Below are 18,466 nucleotides of genomic sequence, written 5' to 3'. Positions count from 1 at the left end.
TATTGAGTGGGAAAACACAGCACTGCAGCCAGAGTATGAAAGCATAGATTAGCAGGATGGCTGAAGACTTTACTCAAAGACCCCATGAGGACTTTACACTAAAATAATATGATATCAAAATAATTTGTTTTTACTTATTTACCTGCTCATAATCCACAAGTTAAGACGAGACAAACTGAGTTTCCAAAGTTTGCTTGTTGTTGACTCACAAACAATAACTTTACCTGGGAGAAGCTGATAAATGTCAATGGGTGTAACCAATGTTTTTCATAAAAATCTGATATTTCTTAAAACAGATACTTTGAATATGATTTTAGCAGTCTACTACACTGTAAAAATGAAATTTAAAATGATTTTAAACAAATGACTCAAAAATAGCATAGTAACTTACTCAGTACAACAAAACCCATATTATCAAGTTTAGAAATGAAAGAATCTAAATACACTTTAAGGTGATGTGTTATAACTAGCAACTTATTTCATCAGTACACTTGCATAACTTATAGGAAGGTGAATTATTTAATACTTATCATGCTTTTGCGGTTACACCATTTAACAATTTAATGGGACTGATTCTTCAAATGGGTTAAAAATGGAAAATGTCATATAAAATACAATGACACCAACAGAAATGCAAACTGCAAAATCATCTAACATGTTGTTTTAACAAATTTAAAGCAAATTTTTAATACCAATCCTTATATCTCACTGTCCCAGGCAACTACACTACAAATAAATACATTACCTTGTTCCTCTGCATCCTGGGAAAAGTTTCCTTGAACAAGGAAAAGTAGAGTTAGACACAAGATCTGCTTTCCATTTTTCCAAAACAAATGCGCACCTTTGTAAGATACACATTCTTAAGTGGGTGGTAGGGGGTGTAGGTCTTTATCATAGGCTGTATAAAACATGGACGAAGCATCTGCGACTTCACGTGTTTGTTCCTGAATAGAGCCAATCAGCGGACTGAGCCACATTCGCTATGAGGCCGGCTGTGAGTTTTTCTTTGAGCTGATTGCAAAATCAGTGTTTTAGACCCAAGCCATTTGTTGAACCAGGCTGTAAATATGTTTTTAATGCTGTAAAAGTCTGTTTTTATGTCTGGGTGTGTACGTGACTTCTGGTCTTTCTGCAGCCAGCCTCTAGCGGATTCTCAATCGACAACAACTTTTAGCACTTCCTTATAGGCTTCATTTTTACTTACCTGATGTTGCCCCTTGGTCTTTATTCTTGAAAAACACTACCAGTTCTGGCCACAGGTGTCACTGCAATCAATGCTGGATAGTCCTCAATGCACCTTTATAGCGTCTTTAAAGCGCTTGCTCAGAACTTTTCATTGTTGATGAATTTGGCGCCCCCTGTGGTCAGTAGTATAACCTCTGTTCTTCCTGATTTTATCTTGTACATGTGTCAGACATGTTTTCTTACAATAAATTTCATTCTGTCTTCTTTGATGACCCTCAGTGATATTTTGGCTCTTGCTGCCCGTCCTGTCTTCAGGCTTTGGTTTTAGGACTTCAGGTTCTGGGTTGTAGGTGACTCATTAGTAGAGATAGTTGTGGTGTGGGTTTCTTCACTAAAAGCTCTTCTAAAGACGTGTGTGATTTGCTCAAATTTCTTTTAATATTCAGATGTTTCACCAAAATGTGTGTATTTTTGATAAGGAAAATTGATTCTGCAGGGCAACGTAAATAATCTTGTCTGGCATTTACCTGTATGAGAGTTAAAAATGACCCATGATCAAATCAAATCATGTCACTGATGGTCTCATATCATCCTCATCCTAAGGAAGCATCACGTTTCACTTTTGGTTGTTTTACAGCTTAACACTCCTCACATGTGCTTTAAATGTATTTTTCTAGTAATATGCTCCACTTTATCAAAGAATGTTTTGGTGCAGGGCTTCAAAAATGGTCTAAAAAACTAAAATGTGACTTTTTTGTTGTTTTGTTTTGTACCCAAGGGCCACCATAGTTTTTTTCAGTATCCTCAAGAAAATGACAGCCAGTTCAACATACTGAAATCAGGACTTAGACTACCTGAACTAAGGCCACACTAACCCTCACCTCAGTGCTCTCCGTCTGCTTTCATCATTGAAAACATTTTCTGACTCCTCTGACTTGTTTAGAAAGCCTCAGATAACCTACCAGCAGACTTAATAAGCAACTTCCTTCAAGTTCATGTTCAAACAAGAACTCCCAGATCTTCCTCTGCCTTTCATTTAGAGGTTCATTTAAAAGCTGCTTCCTATTTTTATGGCTTCAAACTCTACCTTTGAAAATAAACACGTCTGGAGATCTGTTTTTTAACTTTAAAAATCTTTGCTAATTGTATGTATTTGTATCTGCTAGTTTCCCTTCTTTTGTTTTTAATGTTATAAATGCCCCTTTCTTAATTGCATTTTTTTTTTTTTATGGCCTTTTCTCGTAAAAAAAAAAGCAAAAAACATTGAGCTACATCTTGGCATGAGACATGCTGGGCAGTTGATAATACGTGTGTTTTCCTGCAGGTAAGCCGGACCCCTGTGCCTCCAGCCCGTGTCTGAACGGAGGGACGTGTTTTCACTACATAGGAAAGTACAAATGTGAATGCACTGAGGCTTTCAGCGGCAGGCACTGTGAAATAGACAAAAGCTCAATACAGACGTCCTCAGGTAAGCAGTCAATGGTGTGTTTAAGCATGTTAACCTTTGCATTAGCTTGACTTGAATGAATGTGGAACAGAGAGAGGATGTCCTGAGAAGTGTAAAGATATGTGTCCTCCATCCATCTGCAGATAATCTTAGCTGTGTTGCTGCACTCAGGGACCCACATTCACAGATATAGAACAGTTGCGTAGGCTATATATAAAGGAGGACTGTATTAGACGAGATGAATCATGTCTACACACTTTAAGAGCATGCTGGAGGTAATTTTAGGAGGACAGAAACAGAAAGAGGATGGAAAACACCGTCACTCTGAGCCCCTTTAAAACCCCTCAGTGTCTGATCTGGTGTTACTATGCAGCCGCGCTGACGTCACAGATGTGTTTGTGTTCACTTTAGAGCCGAGCTGCGGGCCACCTCCACAAGTCAGGCACGCTGAAGTCCAGTTCTCCTCGACAACACCGGGCTCAGTGGCTGTGTATGTGTGCCATTCAGGCTTCATGTCTGTGCCCAGAGCCACCCAGAGCATCTGTGGCATCCAGGGAGACTGGAGCCAGCCGCCCACCTGTGAGGGTCGGTAACACACACCAGCTCATAAACACACACCAAGTTCTCATAAAAAATGAAGGTACTGAAACCGTCTCCTGATGTCACCTTTGATTGTTTTCTTGATTTCCATTGGTTACAGAGATCAATGAATGCCTGTTAAAGCCTTGTCTCAATGGCGGCACGTGTCGGAACCAGGTTGGATCCTACCAGTGTGAGTGTGCTGAGGGCTTCAGTGGAAAACGCTGTCAGACAGGTAAAGCTTCAAAGCGTCAAAGCTTTCTTATGGTAAAAGCTATTTTTTAAAATGCTGAGGTGCACCGGTCAGAAGTGAACTGTCATTTTCTAAACTCATCACTCAGTTAAAATAACAGAAACCTTTGTGAGCTGTACTCTACAAACGCATTTAGGAACTAATTAGATTTCCTGAACCATCAACTCAATTCTCAGTCACAGCTCATCACCTTTAAACACTGTTTGTGGCCCATTTATCAAATACTTGGAAAAAAACAGTATGATGTATTAAAACTGTCGAAGCAATGAATTTATTTTGGTGAAATGGTCACAGAGAAAAGAAGGTATTGAGAAAATCCACTCAGTTTAATCACACTTGAATGTCTCACATCACTGAATATCCCCAACCGTCCACAACAGCTGTTCAGACAAGATAAAAAGCACCTAACATAAATTCAAGAATTTGTCAGTTTCATTCATTAGAGGGAACAACATGATCTGTGATTGATTTATATGCCTGCTCTTGGCGTATTCATCCTATAACTGTCATGTCTTCATAAACAAAGAGTTATACACACAAACATTCACATAATCAGAGACCTTTCTATTTGATTTATATCACTTTGACTGCTCTTTTAAAAGTTTGTAAGTTGCGACTTCATTCAAACTATTTCACTTTTGATTGTTTGTGTAACTCCAAACACAGATCACTGGATGGTTCTACTTTTTTAACCCTTTCTATAAACATGTTACTGTATGAGAGAAGCTTTATTTATCTACTTGTAACACTTCATAGTTTTTTTTACAATTTAATGTTTCATCTGATTGGCCAACATCTACCACCTGACGGTCAGGTGAACCAATATGCAGAGGAGACAAACATGCATGCTCATGCTGAAATCACAACAAGAGATACTCTTTCAAGGTTAGAAATACATTCACAGATTTGTTTTACACAGATCAATAATTTGACAGTACAGTATTTCTTTTACAAACCCTCACCCTCCAGACTTCCAGCTACAACATGGACTTCATGAGTTCAAGACATGCTGTGTCACTTTACATTTAACTCTCTGCACAGCAGACTCCATCTTCATGAAAATACCATACCAAAAAACAGCAACATAAAATCTACTATTGTCAAAAAAAATCCCCTCCAACATTAATCATCACACACTTCTACATTTAACTATTAAATACAATTTAGGGTTATATCTTTCCCCTTTGAACTGTTGTGTGTCTGATTATACTTTTAACGTACACTTACATGAAGAAGAGTCAACAAGATAAACGTTTTTCTAATTCCACAGTGAAATACTGACTTTTATTTTAGATAGGATCAACAACTGAGTTACAGGTTCTTTATGCTCCTGTGTGTTGGCAGTGCTTATTTAAGGACTAGTTCACCATTTTGAACTGGGGTGTATAATGCACAAGTCAGAAGCGTCTGACAAACATACCTAAACTGCGAGTTGGTCATGTTGATTGAGTAAGTTTCAGAAAAGGTGGCATCAGTGAAGACCAATGCTTGTTAACCATTGAAATAAATTCAGAATGCCTCTACAAACACATAGTTCCTCTCTATATTCATGTTTCATCCTATTCAGATGTGAATGAATGCCTGATGGAGCCCTGTCTGCACGGGGGGACCTGTGAGAACCAGCCCGGCTCCTACTTGTGTCACTGCCCTCCAGGATTCAAAGGCCAGAACTGTGAGACAGGTAGAGTGTCCACTCAGAAAACATGTCTGATTAAAGCTCGTTATAAAGACACGTCATACAGGACAGTGATCAAACTCTGCTGTAACTCTCTGTGTGCAGAGCAGGACGGGTGTGAGTCAGATCCCTGTCTAAATGGAGGCGTGTGTCGTGGTTATAGACGGAACTATCTGTGCGTGTGTAAAGATGGTTTCTTTGGGGACCAGTGCCAGATGTGTAAGTGTAGCTCCGTGCAGCCCTACAGGCTTATTCATAAAACTTCCATTCTAACTGTGGGTACCAACTGCTTGACTTTGTCCCCCTCTAGTGGAGAACCCGTGTGTACTGCAGCCTTGTGGGAACCGTGGTCTGTGCAGGAGTGACAGGAGGGGGAACTACAACTGTATTTGCAAAGTGGGACACACAGGCAAAGACTGTGAGAGAGGTAAGGGTCAGCTTAGTGCAGCTCTGTCGGTCCACCCTCTGCACATCAAAGACAACTCTGTAATTATTCAATGTATGAACTAGACATGTAAGGTTGCCACTGTTCCCAGACCTGTTGCCTCCCTCCGGTCTACACGTGCTGCGAGTGGAGGAGAATGAAGTGGAGCTGCGCTGGGACGAGCCAGATCCCTCTCACAGTCTGATCAGCGGGTTTGTTGTCACTTACGGTCCTCTCGGCTGGAGCAACCGTAAATCAGACTCTCTGGACAGGCAGAAGACCACGCACGTCATGCGAGGCTTGGTGCCCGGCTTGTTGTACAACATCTCCACCTTTTCCACCAAACGCAACACCAACAGCAACGACATCAGCCAGCCTGCCACTGCACTGATACGCACCAGTGAGGCATAATCTTCTCCAAGTGTGTGAATCCCTGTGTGTGTTTCCTTTAAGTGTTTTTATGTGAACTTGTTTCTCTTCTAGGACCTCGGCAGGTGGAGCAGCTGCAGGTGGTGAATGTTTCCTCCTCTCAGGTGTGGCTGAGCTGGCTGGTTCAGGCAGCTCGTCATGCAGCAGTCAGCAGGGTGCACGTGTCTCTGCTGCCTTCAGACGGGGGCGGGGCTCGCACTGTGGTTCTCAACGCCAGCATCACTGAGCACACCTTCAGGTCAGCTCCTGCACTCTGTAGAATAACATCAAGACCTGCAGTAACCTGTGTGTCCACTGTACGGCGCTGTTTAGGTGCTGCACTTTGCTTGTTGTAGCATACTTTCAACCACCAGATGTCACTGTTTACTCACTGTTTACTGGATGTTTACTGCTGTGGTGTAATTTTCATGTTTCTCCCTATCTCCAGTTCATTACTCCCAGGCCAGATGTACATAGTGGATGTAGTCACTCAGAGTGGAATCAGACCAGATGAATTTCCCTCCACCAGCCACTCAGCTGGACCTCTGCAGTTCTGGACAAGTAGGTTTTATATCAGCATCAGCAGAGTGCATTCAAACAATCAATCTGTGACTGCTGACTTCAATGAGTAACTTTTTATTATGCACACAATACAAATTATATATAAAATATATGTCTACAACTTTGCAAGTCTATCAGTAAGTTGGCAGAAGCAGATATTTTTTTCCAATTATGATTATTTTATGACTTCCAGTAAACCAAAACACCACGCCAAATTTTTACAGCATGTATCAGCAACATATGAGTTCATCTTGTTTCACAGGCACCCAAACACCGTGATCAAGGGGAGAAAAAACACATTGTAAAATGGACATTAAAGATTTAAAATTAGTTATTTTAAAAAGCCAAGAAAAGAATCAAAAACAGTTACATTTTATAAGGGTAAAAGTTATGTGTAGAGATTTATTGTTTGAGAAATCATTAAAATAAAATGAAATAACTAGGTAAAAGGCAGCTTAAAACAAAAAAACAGCCTTTTTTAAGGAATTGAAATTTTAGATGAATTTCTAGTTTTCTGAGAGTTTACAACGATGATTTGTTTTGACTCTGGGGACACAAGAAAGAAGGAATTTAAAGCAGACGATCTACTAACCATAGCCTTTATTATACATGCAGCATGACAGCAGATCCTATAAATGCATAATTCGACTACTTTGTAAAAGCATTTTTAATCAGGTCTAATTTTGTAAGTACTGAAGATGAAATAAACTTTTAATATCCCACAGCAAAAAAAAAAAAGTACAGCAAAGTAGACAACATACAGAGGGTGATTGAACACAGCTGCATGCAGGAAAAGGTCAGATGTGCTTTTGTATACTTTGCATCAGTCTTCAAGTTTTTTTTTTTTTTTGCATATTATGACACAGTGAGTTTATTTTTACTTTGTATGTGGTTCATAAGTAACAAGATAACAGGAAACAGGATTGGTTGACAAGTGTGGCTTCAGCAGAAAAAGGACTCAGATCCTCTTCTTCACACTCAGTGGGTGCAGCAGCATGTTACTTCAGGAGCTGACCAGTGCTGTTATAGCACCATGCAGCGGGTGGAGTGGGGGATTTCAACCTCCCAGCTCCTGCACATTATGCATTAGTCCTTAGTGTTGGTCATGTCAGCTCATGTATGGAGTTAATGAGAGATGAGGTTGAAGATAAAGAAAAAAGTGACTGTGAAGTAAAATGACTTGTATCCTATGAGTAATGAAGTGTTTACTTCAAAAACAAAGTAGAGCAAAGCAGGTATGTATTCATTTTCTAATGAAATTGATAAAAACAAATAAACTGTACTCTTCAGTAAAAAGAAATAAAAACAGAGTTTTCTTTGTTTGTACTCATGAGACAATGTGATGATGTTGATGTGTTTCTCCCTCAGGGCCTCTCCCCCCACAGAACCTCTCTCTGTCACATGTGACCACTAACTCTGCACAGATCACCTGGAGCCGCCACCCGAGAAGCATCCCAGACGGCTTTGTGGTCAACGTGACCCGAGGGTTGAATACCAGGAGCCGCTTCCTGCCCAACGGGAAGTTAGGGTCCTACACCCTGCGGGAACTGACCCCAGGACAGCACTACTATGTGGCTCTGACGTCGGTCAGGAACACGGGACAGGAGCAGATCCACAGCATACCTCAGCACTTGGCCTTCACTACCTGTGAGTGCCTGGGTTTGGAGGAAAACAGTCGTATTAACCTTAATTTTATATCATGAATGCACAGCTTTTCACCATGATTGCATGCTAATGGGTACATTTGCATGCATGTTGCTCAGTGTTTATATTTTGCTTTAAATCAGGAGTTTCTGTGAAATTACAGTTGACAAAAATAAAGCGAACATTTCCTGTAACCTAGTGCCCATGGAGGCGAGATCAGGGCGCAGAGAGAGGCCGATACTAACTGGACAGGGGACTCGCACAACAACTCCATCTCAGCGTCAGGACGTGGGGGGCACGGCAGAAACAGAGAACTCAGAGGAACTGCACAGGTACACCAACCACTTGTTTTAGAGATGGTTGTCCAAACTGTAAAAGGATTACAGCATTATTGACTTTTCTGTCAGGGATAAAGCTTTTGTTTCTACCTGATGATTAAACCAGCTGTGCCAAACCCTGAGCGCTGACTTGTGTGTTGCAGATACACAGAACTCATCGACAGAAGGGCAAAGATAACAGCCAGGTTCCCTCACCTGCCTCGAAAAGCCATCAGACATCGTAACAGTGAGTCCAAGAGGGATTCCTCACAGGAGTCAGTTCAGTAACACTGTTTGACAACTCCCATCACAGCCTGTATATTGTTTTATACACAGTATCTAACATGAAGAGTCTTATATTTGACATAATCACCCAATAAAGTAAAGTATCCTGTTTCTAAAGCTGGATTGATTCAGCAGTAGATTACAACCCCTTCTGATTTACATCAAACTATATTTGCTACACTAACATGTTATTACAGCAGAGAGAAAACTTCACCCGCCTCACTGCTCAGATTTGCTCAGATTGTCCAAACAATGATCTGTGGCTCTTCCTGATGCAGATGGAATAGCTCAGGCTGTGGTCCTCTTACCATATGCTGCTTCACACACACACTGCATGCTGTCTGGATGACACATAGCTGCTCCTCTAATGTAAACTGGACCCTCATCCATCACGCAAACAGAAACAAGCCATCTGAATAATGTTTGCTTCATTTAGCTGAACTTAACCCTTTCTCCTCTTTTCATTATCCTGATAGATCTGATAAATATTTACTTTTTTTATTTTTACTTTTTTAACTTTATTTTATTACCATATATATATATATATTATTTTATTACTATATATATATATATATATATATATATATATATATATATATATATATATATATATATATATATATATATATATATATATATATATGATTATTTATATTTATATTTATATTTTTACACACATGTTTATATCTTTTGACCTATAAGTAACATGTTTTAGTGAATGTTACCATTTACTATAAAATATAGGTTCAAAATATATCTCTGATGTTGGCAGATTTTTTTCTAACCAAAAATGTAATATTTCATTTATTTATGTCCATCAGGTGTGTTTTGTCACCTAATGCCTTTTCTGTAGTGCTGTAGTCACCCTTTACTTTTTACTTTGTCTATTTTGTGTTTTTTTTTTTGCTTTGATTTATGACTGGAAATGTTTTACATCACAGGACCAGACCCTCCAGTAAAACTCGAGAAGATGGAAGAAACAACAAACAAAATCAGCCTCGCACTTGAGACTCAAGAAGAAGGTTTAAAAACAAAAACTGGTGAGTGTTTTCCCTGTTTGCATCTGATGGATGCTTTGATGAAAAGCTGCTCCTTTCAAGTCTTTTTGATTCAAATGTTTATGAGGGTGCTGCTCCCTGTAAGACAAAGGAGAATCACAGAGAGGAGAGGGGAAGTGGTAAAGCTGCGAGAGGCTATCAACACATGCTATCAGCTGTGGGTAAAGCGGAGTATAGGGGCTGAAACTTGACACTCACACTCATTCTTTACTGTGGATGTTGACCGCAGCTGTTGTGTTTTAGAGCTGCCCCAGGACTGCCGCAGTCTGCAGTGCCAGAACGGAGGCACATGTGTGGACAGAGGGGACGCCTTCATCTGCGACTGCGCCGTGGGGTTCAAGGGCAGGCAGTGTGAACTGTGTAAGTTTATATGCTTCCTCTACACACACACTCACACACACACACACACACACACACACACACACACACACACACACACACACACACACACACACACACACACACACACACACACACACACACACACAAACACACAGGGTAGACTCAGAGAAACTGTCATCCTTTTTGGAAAACTGGCAAATGAATGGCTCATCCTGTTGATGTATCAGGAAACCAAACACGTTCTTCAGAGAGTGATTTTAATCATTAACACATGATGTATACATGCTCACTCATACAATACATCATGTCACTGTTTACAGCTGCTTATCCTTTGTGGTGACACATGAAGGCTTGAACAAATCTCATCAGCTGTTGGTTTAAACTCAGGCTAAAATCAGTGAAATGTTTCTTGAAGTCAATGAGTCTCTTAAGTTTTAATAAGCTTTACAGCGATGCCAGCAGTTCTCTGGAGCTGTGCTTGGTGTGGTGGTACTTAAGGCAGTTCTCACATGCTGATGTATGTAAATGTAATGTTTACCATACTCATGTAAAGCATGATCCCCCCAGGGGGGAAGTGAACTTTTTTTTACGACTGCTGGAAAAAGTCAGTGTGGTTTTGTTCCTCTTCAGAGTATGTAGACTGACTCATACTTTCCCACTTTTGCACTTCACATTTCATGATATATTTTCCTCTGTTTCTCTTTATTGAACGTCTCGTGGATCTGTAACTGTTTTTGCTGCTTTAGGCTCGACTAGGCCTCTACTGAGAGTTAGACTCCCCGTCACAATGATCTTATCTATTTATATAAACGTTAAACAAAAAAAAATCTGAATCAGGATGCCAGTTTGGCCTGGGTTTAGGTCATGCCCTCCATGAGGTTATTCCTTGAGCGGGCAACTGCAGGTAAAACTCTAATACCCAAACCCTTTTCTCCATGACATGCCACACTCCACCCTGTTTCTTGCTCCATCCACTGTCCTGTCCCTAAAATAAAAGCATAAACCCTCCAAAGAGTAACTTAAAAAAAAGAGATTAAGGATTTAGGAATGTTAAATCATGCAATCACTGGACAAAAATTTGAGAAGGACAAACCCAAAATAGCAAAAAAAATTTGCTGGATTCCAGAGCTGTGACGCGTCAATTCACCGTACAAAAGATCAAGCAAGGCAGGAGTGCACAGAAACTAGCTAGAAACAACAGATTATATTCAGCTTGACTGCAACAACAAACCAACATAACGAGTGCAGCCAGACCAGGAGTCTGCAGGTTTGAGATTTTACAGCCCAACTTGAATAAAGAGAGACTTATCAATAGAGTGGAAAGTGTGGGAATTCCTCGGTCAGTGACTCCAACTGTCTGTCAGTCATGCAGTTGCCAGATTGGTGTATTTGAGGCGTTCGGTGTTGAAAAAATGAAGAGTGCAAGTGCAAACACTGTAGTTCCTTGAGTGACCACTAGAGGCTGTCCCAAATAGCCAAGGTTCCCATAAGAGCCCATATTAAAGTGACCGTTTGTACAGCAGAGTTAACCTTGTTCTCTAAATTGATCTCTGTACTTTGTATACTTATTCACACCAAATAAACAGGCCCCACTTCTTCATTTATCTGTCTTGATTATATTTGGGGCCAGTTGAACTGACAGGTGTTATAGTCTGAGCTCTGTTTTTTGTTGGTTTCGAGATCAAACCAAGGTCAATCAGTCATCATTTCTGCCTTGTAAGGGTTTCATTAAAACCTCTTTTCAGAGAAATATGTCTCTGAGACTGTAACCATGTTCTGTACAGGCTTTAAATTGATCTGCTTTGATCTGATTGATGGTCAACAGGAGGCGACTCCACCAGTTACAAAAGTTGATCAGAGTGCATGGAAGGCCGAAAGAAAATGAGCTTCTCGGGTGGTTAATTACCCCTGGAAAAACTTTTTATAACACTTCATTCATTTTCATGGCTTCTTTTATTTATGAATGACCATCATGAGGGTGTGTCAACCAGGGTGAAGGCTTTCTGTCTGGACCAGGTATGGGCACGTCTGGCTCCAAAAGCAAAGGCTAGACCCACCTTCTACATTCAGTGCAACCAACAAGAACATGTGATGAGTCTGAGACCTCACTGTAAGGGGGTCCAGGGCTTCGTTTGCTGGTTTTCTCAGCTATCAGTTAGCTGCATTTGAATCAGAAATCAAATGAAGTGAAACTGTCCACCCTCACTCTGGTGTGTGTTAACCTGCCTCTGCACAGTGTGGCTGAGAGACGTCTACGCCGCAGCTGTCAGACTGTCTTAGGTATCAGGGTAGGATTTACACCCCGTCTTTGTGTTCCCAGGAGCTGTGGCTCTCCTCACTCTCAGTGCGACCGAAGCATCACACGGTGTGAGCGTACAGCACAGTCTGTGTCAGATTTTCATGTCATCGTGCACTCTGACATGAAGCGCTGGGCTATGTTTAGCCCACTGGTTCTTTAAAAGCAGGAAACACACTCTGCTGACAGATGACCCCTCTGACATGCTTTATGAAGGACTGGGTTAACGTGAAGGCTTCAGGGCATGAATGTACAGCATGAATAGAGAGTCAAAGAAAGGCACAAAGCACCATATTATCTGAACCGCATTGCTTTTCCTTCTTTTCTCAAAAAAAGCCAGTGTGACTATTATAAGTGAGCTCCTTTGGACAATGTGCTCCTTTGTTCAGGCTGAACTCTATTTCTATATTTACTTCTTAAGTGTCTCTCAAAGGAAAACCTACAACATAGCTTTTAAAACTGAAGTAGCCCTTGAAAAACATAAAACTGATGTATCTGTGGCAGTATCCTTTGGAGAAAATAAAAAATGATCTTAACTTTGGGTAAAATTAACTTTGTCACATTTTACAAAAGAGAATTATTGTGTTATTTGTGGAGTGGGTAGATTTTAGTTTCATATTAGAAATGACATGTAATGGTTAAACATATTTGTTTATCATAACTCCTGACATAGCTTTAGGTAATATAATAAAATTAAAAGCAATTCAGTATTTACGTTTTGAATGACTTTTGCCAAAACAAGATTAAATAAAACAGACATATAATTCAAACTATGGCTGGATTAGCTGCCTCTGTGATAAAAAAGTAAACCTTACTGTAGTTCTAAATGGCATATTTTACTTCAAAGAAACTGCCAGACCCAGGCTCAGTCAGGGGTCAAAGGTCATGCATGTGCATTTTATCACAAATGGACTTTCAAGTCAGAAAAATGACTTTGAGTGTGATCTATTGCCAGCAGGCTGAGCATACAGACTGATGTCAGCAGGAAACAGCAGGAGTGTGGGAGGTTCCCAGGTTTACATGTCCTGGCCCAGTCAGACGCTTTGCTGTTCAGAGACTGGAGGTGTCTGCATACAGGGCCTGTATCAAAGGGAGAAAACAACCAAACTGGAATTAACCTGGACCATTTAGGGTTAGTTAGTTAACAAAACATTTATGAATATCTGCACAAAATACTGGCACTGGTTGGATATTGTACAGCTATATCCCTGCAGATGATAAAATTTACAATAGAATTTTCCTTCCAAGGAAAACTGTAATCATTGTTTTTTTTATGGTAATCAGTATGTTATGGCTTTCTCCTATCTCTTTCATGGTTTCAGTCCCCACTAGTGTAGCAACTCTTTTTTTGTCTTGTTTTGTTAATTATACATTTCTAAGATAAGATCTCAAAGTATACACTGATAAGAACAGTTTCATTTGTAATCACGGTTCAGAAACTATATTGATTTTTGATGAACTATTAAAATTCTCCTAAAACCCTTAAACTGAGCACTCCACAGAGGCTGCATTCCTCAGATACACCTCTTCCACCGAGCTGGATCCAGTTCTAGTTCAGAGCCAGAGCCTAACTGAGTACTGACAGTCAAGCACCAGTTTCTGGTTCTCAAAACTGGTGCCAGACAAACACCAACTCCTTTCTGGTCTAGAGTTAAGAACCAGTGACATCAGGGGGCGGGGTTATTGTGACCAACAAGACTAACGTAAACACTGAGCCACCATTTTTAAAACAGTCAAGACAGTTCCACATAGAAAAAATAAAGTTTTGGAGACTAAAGCAAACTGTAGTGGTCTGAGGAGGAGACCCAGAGCTTCCTGGCACTGTGGTCATCCTCTGGAGTTGTGGGAAGTTCAAATCCATCTACAGCCCTTTGTCACGTTATTATGTTGAAATGCTGATTCAGCATTTCAACATATTGTTATCCTACTTTATTATTCCAGGTTCTTCTTCTTCTTCTTCTTCTTCTTCTTATTCTTCCGTACGTTTTTTGGCTCTTTTCACAGCCTTCAAATTTTGTCCGATTTTCACCGTTCAACTTTTAAACTATTCAGCTTGTTTAGGACATGTGTGCTATATCTTTTCACTTTTCTAACTATTAAACTTTTTGATTTATTCAGCTTTTTCCAAAAAAAATTCTCTATTTTAAACAGATGGGAAATGTCAGCTCCTTCCTTTAAATCTCCTTCAACTTCAACAAGCTCTAACTTCAGCTTACTTCCACTTACAGACTTCAATTAAACTTTAAAATGTTCAGCTATCTTTCCTCTCTTCAGGTTTTTATCTGCTCTTAAACATCTTTTACTGTTTTTGAGATTTCACTCTTCAAGCAACATAAACTTTTCCCACTTTGCCCTAAAATCGAGGCTGCTAGACTGCGGAATGTTTTCAAATAGAGTGAAAGAGGCTGCTGCAGTAAGGTTGTGCGAATCTCGATCGAATTGTCATAACTTCCAAAATCTTCACAGCAGAAAAATAAAAAGTACATTAAATGGTTCACTGAAGGCTCCTGCTTCTTACAAAGGGAGTATTTTAGCAAAAAAAATGTACAGTTTTGCCAAAAAACGCCTCAGTGTGAGAGAAACCGTCACATCCCTGTAATCTGAAGTAATGTTAAAATCTGACCAATATTTCTCATCAACTTGATTCCTAACAACTTTTATACATCACCCTCCTGCGGTCAGTTTTAATCCTATCATCTTGTAAAGCATATCATCTTGTTCATCAGAGTCTCCAGATTCTCACAATGTTTTTGTTTTTCTTCTAGCCCTTAGGGTTTCAGCATAAATGCAGTTTGTTCGGACCTATGTCTAGCCCAAAAATCCAGCTTAAGATCAGTGGATACAAAGGAGTTCCAAAGTTCAACTGCCATTTCACACTCATTATGACATCAGCAAGATTACCATGGTAACCACACAGCTGTGGATATTCACTGATTAGTCTTTGAAGGACAGAGAAACACATATATTTCTTTATAATGCCTAAACAGCCAACCCAAACTGTCTTACACGAACACATACAGCCAACCCGAACACACACAGACCAACACACACACACATACACACACACACACACACACACACACACACACACACACACACACACACACACACACACACACACACACACACACACACACACACACACACAAACATTTTACCATCCAAAACAGTGAAAAGGCAGCAGAAGATTCAAACATGACAACCTTTCATCACACACAGCTGTTTATACTAAATAATCAAAACATCCAGGAACAAAGACACACATGTACTTCAGTTACTTATAATACCATACCTCCCCCTTTGACTTAATCTACATGCTCCACTATTTATACAGCTTTTTCCCACAACTTATAATTGACAAACTGCTACTTTTTCTTCTTCTTCCTTCCTTTCTTCTTACTAGTGCTGCATTAATCTCTGTACTGTTTTTCCCCTATTTCTTCTACTTCTTCTCTCCATTCCACATTTTCAGCTCTGGTTCACATCATAACCCCTTTTTTTAACTTTTAAATGATTAAACTTTATTTAAAACATTTAACCATCAAAAACAGAGACTGAAATAATCTTCTGATCCCCTGCAACTCCTTCAACTTCAACTGCTTCTACCTTTTGCAGACTTTGACTAGAGACTCTGTTCACACATTAAACTGGTTCTATTCTCTTCATCCCATTAACACATTAGTCATAGATTTCTGCTTTCTACATTTTTAAGATTTCACTGTTTGGTTTCTGTCTCTTTATCTATTTATTTTAACTTTTATAGGCTGATTTAAATTTCCACTGTATCCACTTTCTTTATCCACTCATTGTCTGTGCCTCATTTCCCTTACCATTTTTTCTTTCCTTTATTTTACATTTTCAGCTTTTTCAACTTTTATTCAAACTTTTCCAGCTTCAGCATTTCAACGCATTTGCTGCAAGGAAATGCAACTTCTCTAGTTCCTACTGTTTCTCGTCAGTTTAAGACTTGATCCTTAGTGCTGCTCACTAAATACATGCATTAAATGCACAACCAAACATGTTTTAAAACTTTAGAGTTAAAAAAGATTAGTAATTGTACAAAGAACTAAAATAGCATTAGGTTAAAAAAAAGGTGAACTATCTTAACACAAGACACAAGTTTATCCCAAATTTCCAACCATAATAGAATCAGTGATATAGAAGGAGGACTGAAGGATTGTTATTATCAAAACCTTATGAAAACTGAAGTGATTGCAATCATCTCAAAATAATTTAAGGAAATGATTTGAACTAAGTTTCCTCAGTAGCAGTTACATTTTAGAATATTTAAAGTGTTTTGAAAAGTATGAAAAACTGTTTTTATATAACTAACTATTAGAAACTACTGTTTGGGAATATGTTTCATAAAGCCCAGTTTTAAAAAAGGAAGCACACAGGAATAAACACTTGTTTCAGTTCTCTATAATCAGATGTTGATGAAGCTGTGTATGAGCAGACGCTGGACATCCCCTCGCCCCTCTCGAGTCCTTTTCTTCACCTAAACATCCAGCGACAGATTGTTTAAACATTCCTTTCCTAAAACCATCCATCAGCCGGGGAGCAGCTCCATCCCACATGACTCCTAAACCATCCAGCAGACTTTTTTTCCTCCTCTGTCAAAACTTAAAACATTCATTCCTCACTTCATGTGACTGCTTTTTTTAGTGTGCCAGCGAGTGCCGCACCCCTGTACCCGCCTCTACTCTGAGACCAAGAGTGTGCCTGTGTGGGAGGGCGGAGTCTGCCACTACCTGTGAGTTTTATCAGGACACACACCTCCTGTTTCTGTCTGAGTCTGTTTGAAATCCATGAGTATGTTTTCCTCTTTGCAGGTACAAACGGACGTATAAAGTACAGCAGGATGTTTGTTATCGAGAGATTTGTGAAACAGTGCTTCCAAAGAGAAATCAGAGTGAGTTCAACAAGATGTAAAAAAGTGTTTTTAAAGAGCAAAAATATATTCTTGTGTCTAATGTGTTGATTTTTGCTTGTGTAACAGAGAGAAGAACAAACAGACAACAGTAAAGGTTTGTTTTTGAGTCAAATGAATGTTTGTTGATCACTGTTACTACAGAAGATCACAAGCTTTTGAATATTTCTGCTAACAATAGTTGTGTTGTTGTTTTTCAGAGCACTTGGATGGACCGTCATCACTGTCATGTGAAAATCCTAACTTCATTTTTGGTGTTTATAATCTACTTGAAGTGACTGATTATGGTGATGTTTGTGCTGTCAGAACCCACTGTAACGTTTTAGAGACATCTGAAAATAAGGTTGTATTTGTTCATTCCTGAGAGCTGTGAGTGTGTGTGTATGCGCATGTGTGAGAGTTTGTGTGTGTGTGTGTGTGGCTGCGTGCTTCCTAAGACGACTCCAATCAATCAAATGAAATGTGGCCCGAGTTGTTGATGATTTGCGATGTTTGGTGACTGATATACCTCAGTTCTTCGTCCGTGCTGACACATTAGGAGAGGTTTATGTGATTCAACTGCAGGTTTGTCCCTCAGGGAAATAACTGTAGAGTTTTCCTTATACCAGCTCTGAAGATTTACTGATAAAGACGATGGGAAATGTTTGTTTTCTCCACACCCGTTAATTCATCTCTTCCTCTGACAATGGCGCACAGTGTTTTCTCTGTATAAATATCTTTCTCTGTGTCTTAGCAGGCTTCACTGCAGCTCGCTCCTCTGTACATAGTGTTTATAGGCCATTTTGTAGGTGAATATTTTAATAATAAAAATGTAAAATGCTGTTAAGTTTCTGGTGTCTTTTTCAGCTGATTGCATCTGGAATTGGATATTTAAACAAAGTGAAATCTCACAGTGTACATGTGCAGATTTCTTTACATTTCATGGATAGAAAACTGCTCAAAGTTTACCATTAAGAACAACCACTAATTCAGTGTATAATCTTGGTAACAGCAGCAGCTAACTCAGACATTTGCAGGACAAATAAATGTGCAGAACATGTAGAGCAAAAACTATACAAATGT

The 18,466-nt window shown here is 39.6% G+C and overlaps 1 protein-coding gene across 2 annotated transcripts in view; it reads left to right on the top strand.

Annotated features, from left to right (window-relative positions):
* Nucleotides 1-18,177, top strand: part of sned1 (sushi, nidogen and EGF-like domains 1) — a 46,010-nt gene extending 27,833 nt beyond the window's left edge. For both annotated transcript variants that reach the window (XM_074668230.1, XM_074668229.1), the window contains exons 15-32: nucleotides 2,510-2,653; nucleotides 3,044-3,217; nucleotides 3,333-3,446; nucleotides 5,032-5,145; nucleotides 5,245-5,358; nucleotides 5,450-5,566; nucleotides 5,676-5,963; nucleotides 6,047-6,230; nucleotides 6,420-6,532; nucleotides 7,901-8,179; nucleotides 8,376-8,508; nucleotides 8,658-8,740; nucleotides 9,720-9,818; nucleotides 10,080-10,196; nucleotides 17,140-17,227; nucleotides 17,307-17,386; nucleotides 17,474-17,501; nucleotides 17,605-18,177. In XM_074668230.1, the coding sequence (XP_074524331.1) occupies nucleotides 2,510-2,653; nucleotides 3,044-3,217; nucleotides 3,333-3,446; nucleotides 5,032-5,145; nucleotides 5,245-5,358; nucleotides 5,450-5,566; nucleotides 5,676-5,963; nucleotides 6,047-6,230; nucleotides 6,420-6,532; nucleotides 7,901-8,179; nucleotides 8,376-8,508; nucleotides 8,658-8,740; nucleotides 9,720-9,818; nucleotides 10,080-10,196; nucleotides 17,140-17,227; nucleotides 17,307-17,386; nucleotides 17,474-17,499 (2,267 nt within the window). In that variant the 3' untranslated portion in view covers nucleotides 17,500-17,501; nucleotides 17,605-18,177. The remainder of the gene's footprint in view (nucleotides 1-2,509; nucleotides 2,654-3,043; nucleotides 3,218-3,332; nucleotides 3,447-5,031; nucleotides 5,146-5,244; nucleotides 5,359-5,449; nucleotides 5,567-5,675; nucleotides 5,964-6,046; nucleotides 6,231-6,419; nucleotides 6,533-7,900; nucleotides 8,180-8,375; nucleotides 8,509-8,657; nucleotides 8,741-9,719; nucleotides 9,819-10,079; nucleotides 10,197-17,139; nucleotides 17,228-17,306; nucleotides 17,387-17,473; nucleotides 17,502-17,604) is intronic.
* The last annotated feature ends 289 nt before the right edge of the window (nucleotides 18,178-18,466 follow it).

Source organism: Halichoeres trimaculatus, unplaced genomic scaffold (genome assembly GCF_033239565.1).
Source record: "Halichoeres trimaculatus isolate MK-OKI-2021-1 unplaced genomic scaffold, fHalTri1.1 fHalTri1_scaffold_4, whole genome shotgun sequence".
In the NCBI taxonomy this organism is placed as follows: domain Eukaryota; kingdom Metazoa; phylum Chordata; class Actinopteri; order Labriformes; family Labridae; genus Halichoeres; species Halichoeres trimaculatus.
Note: the sequence above shows the minus strand (reverse complement) of the source record. Positions and strands in the feature narration are given on the sequence as shown.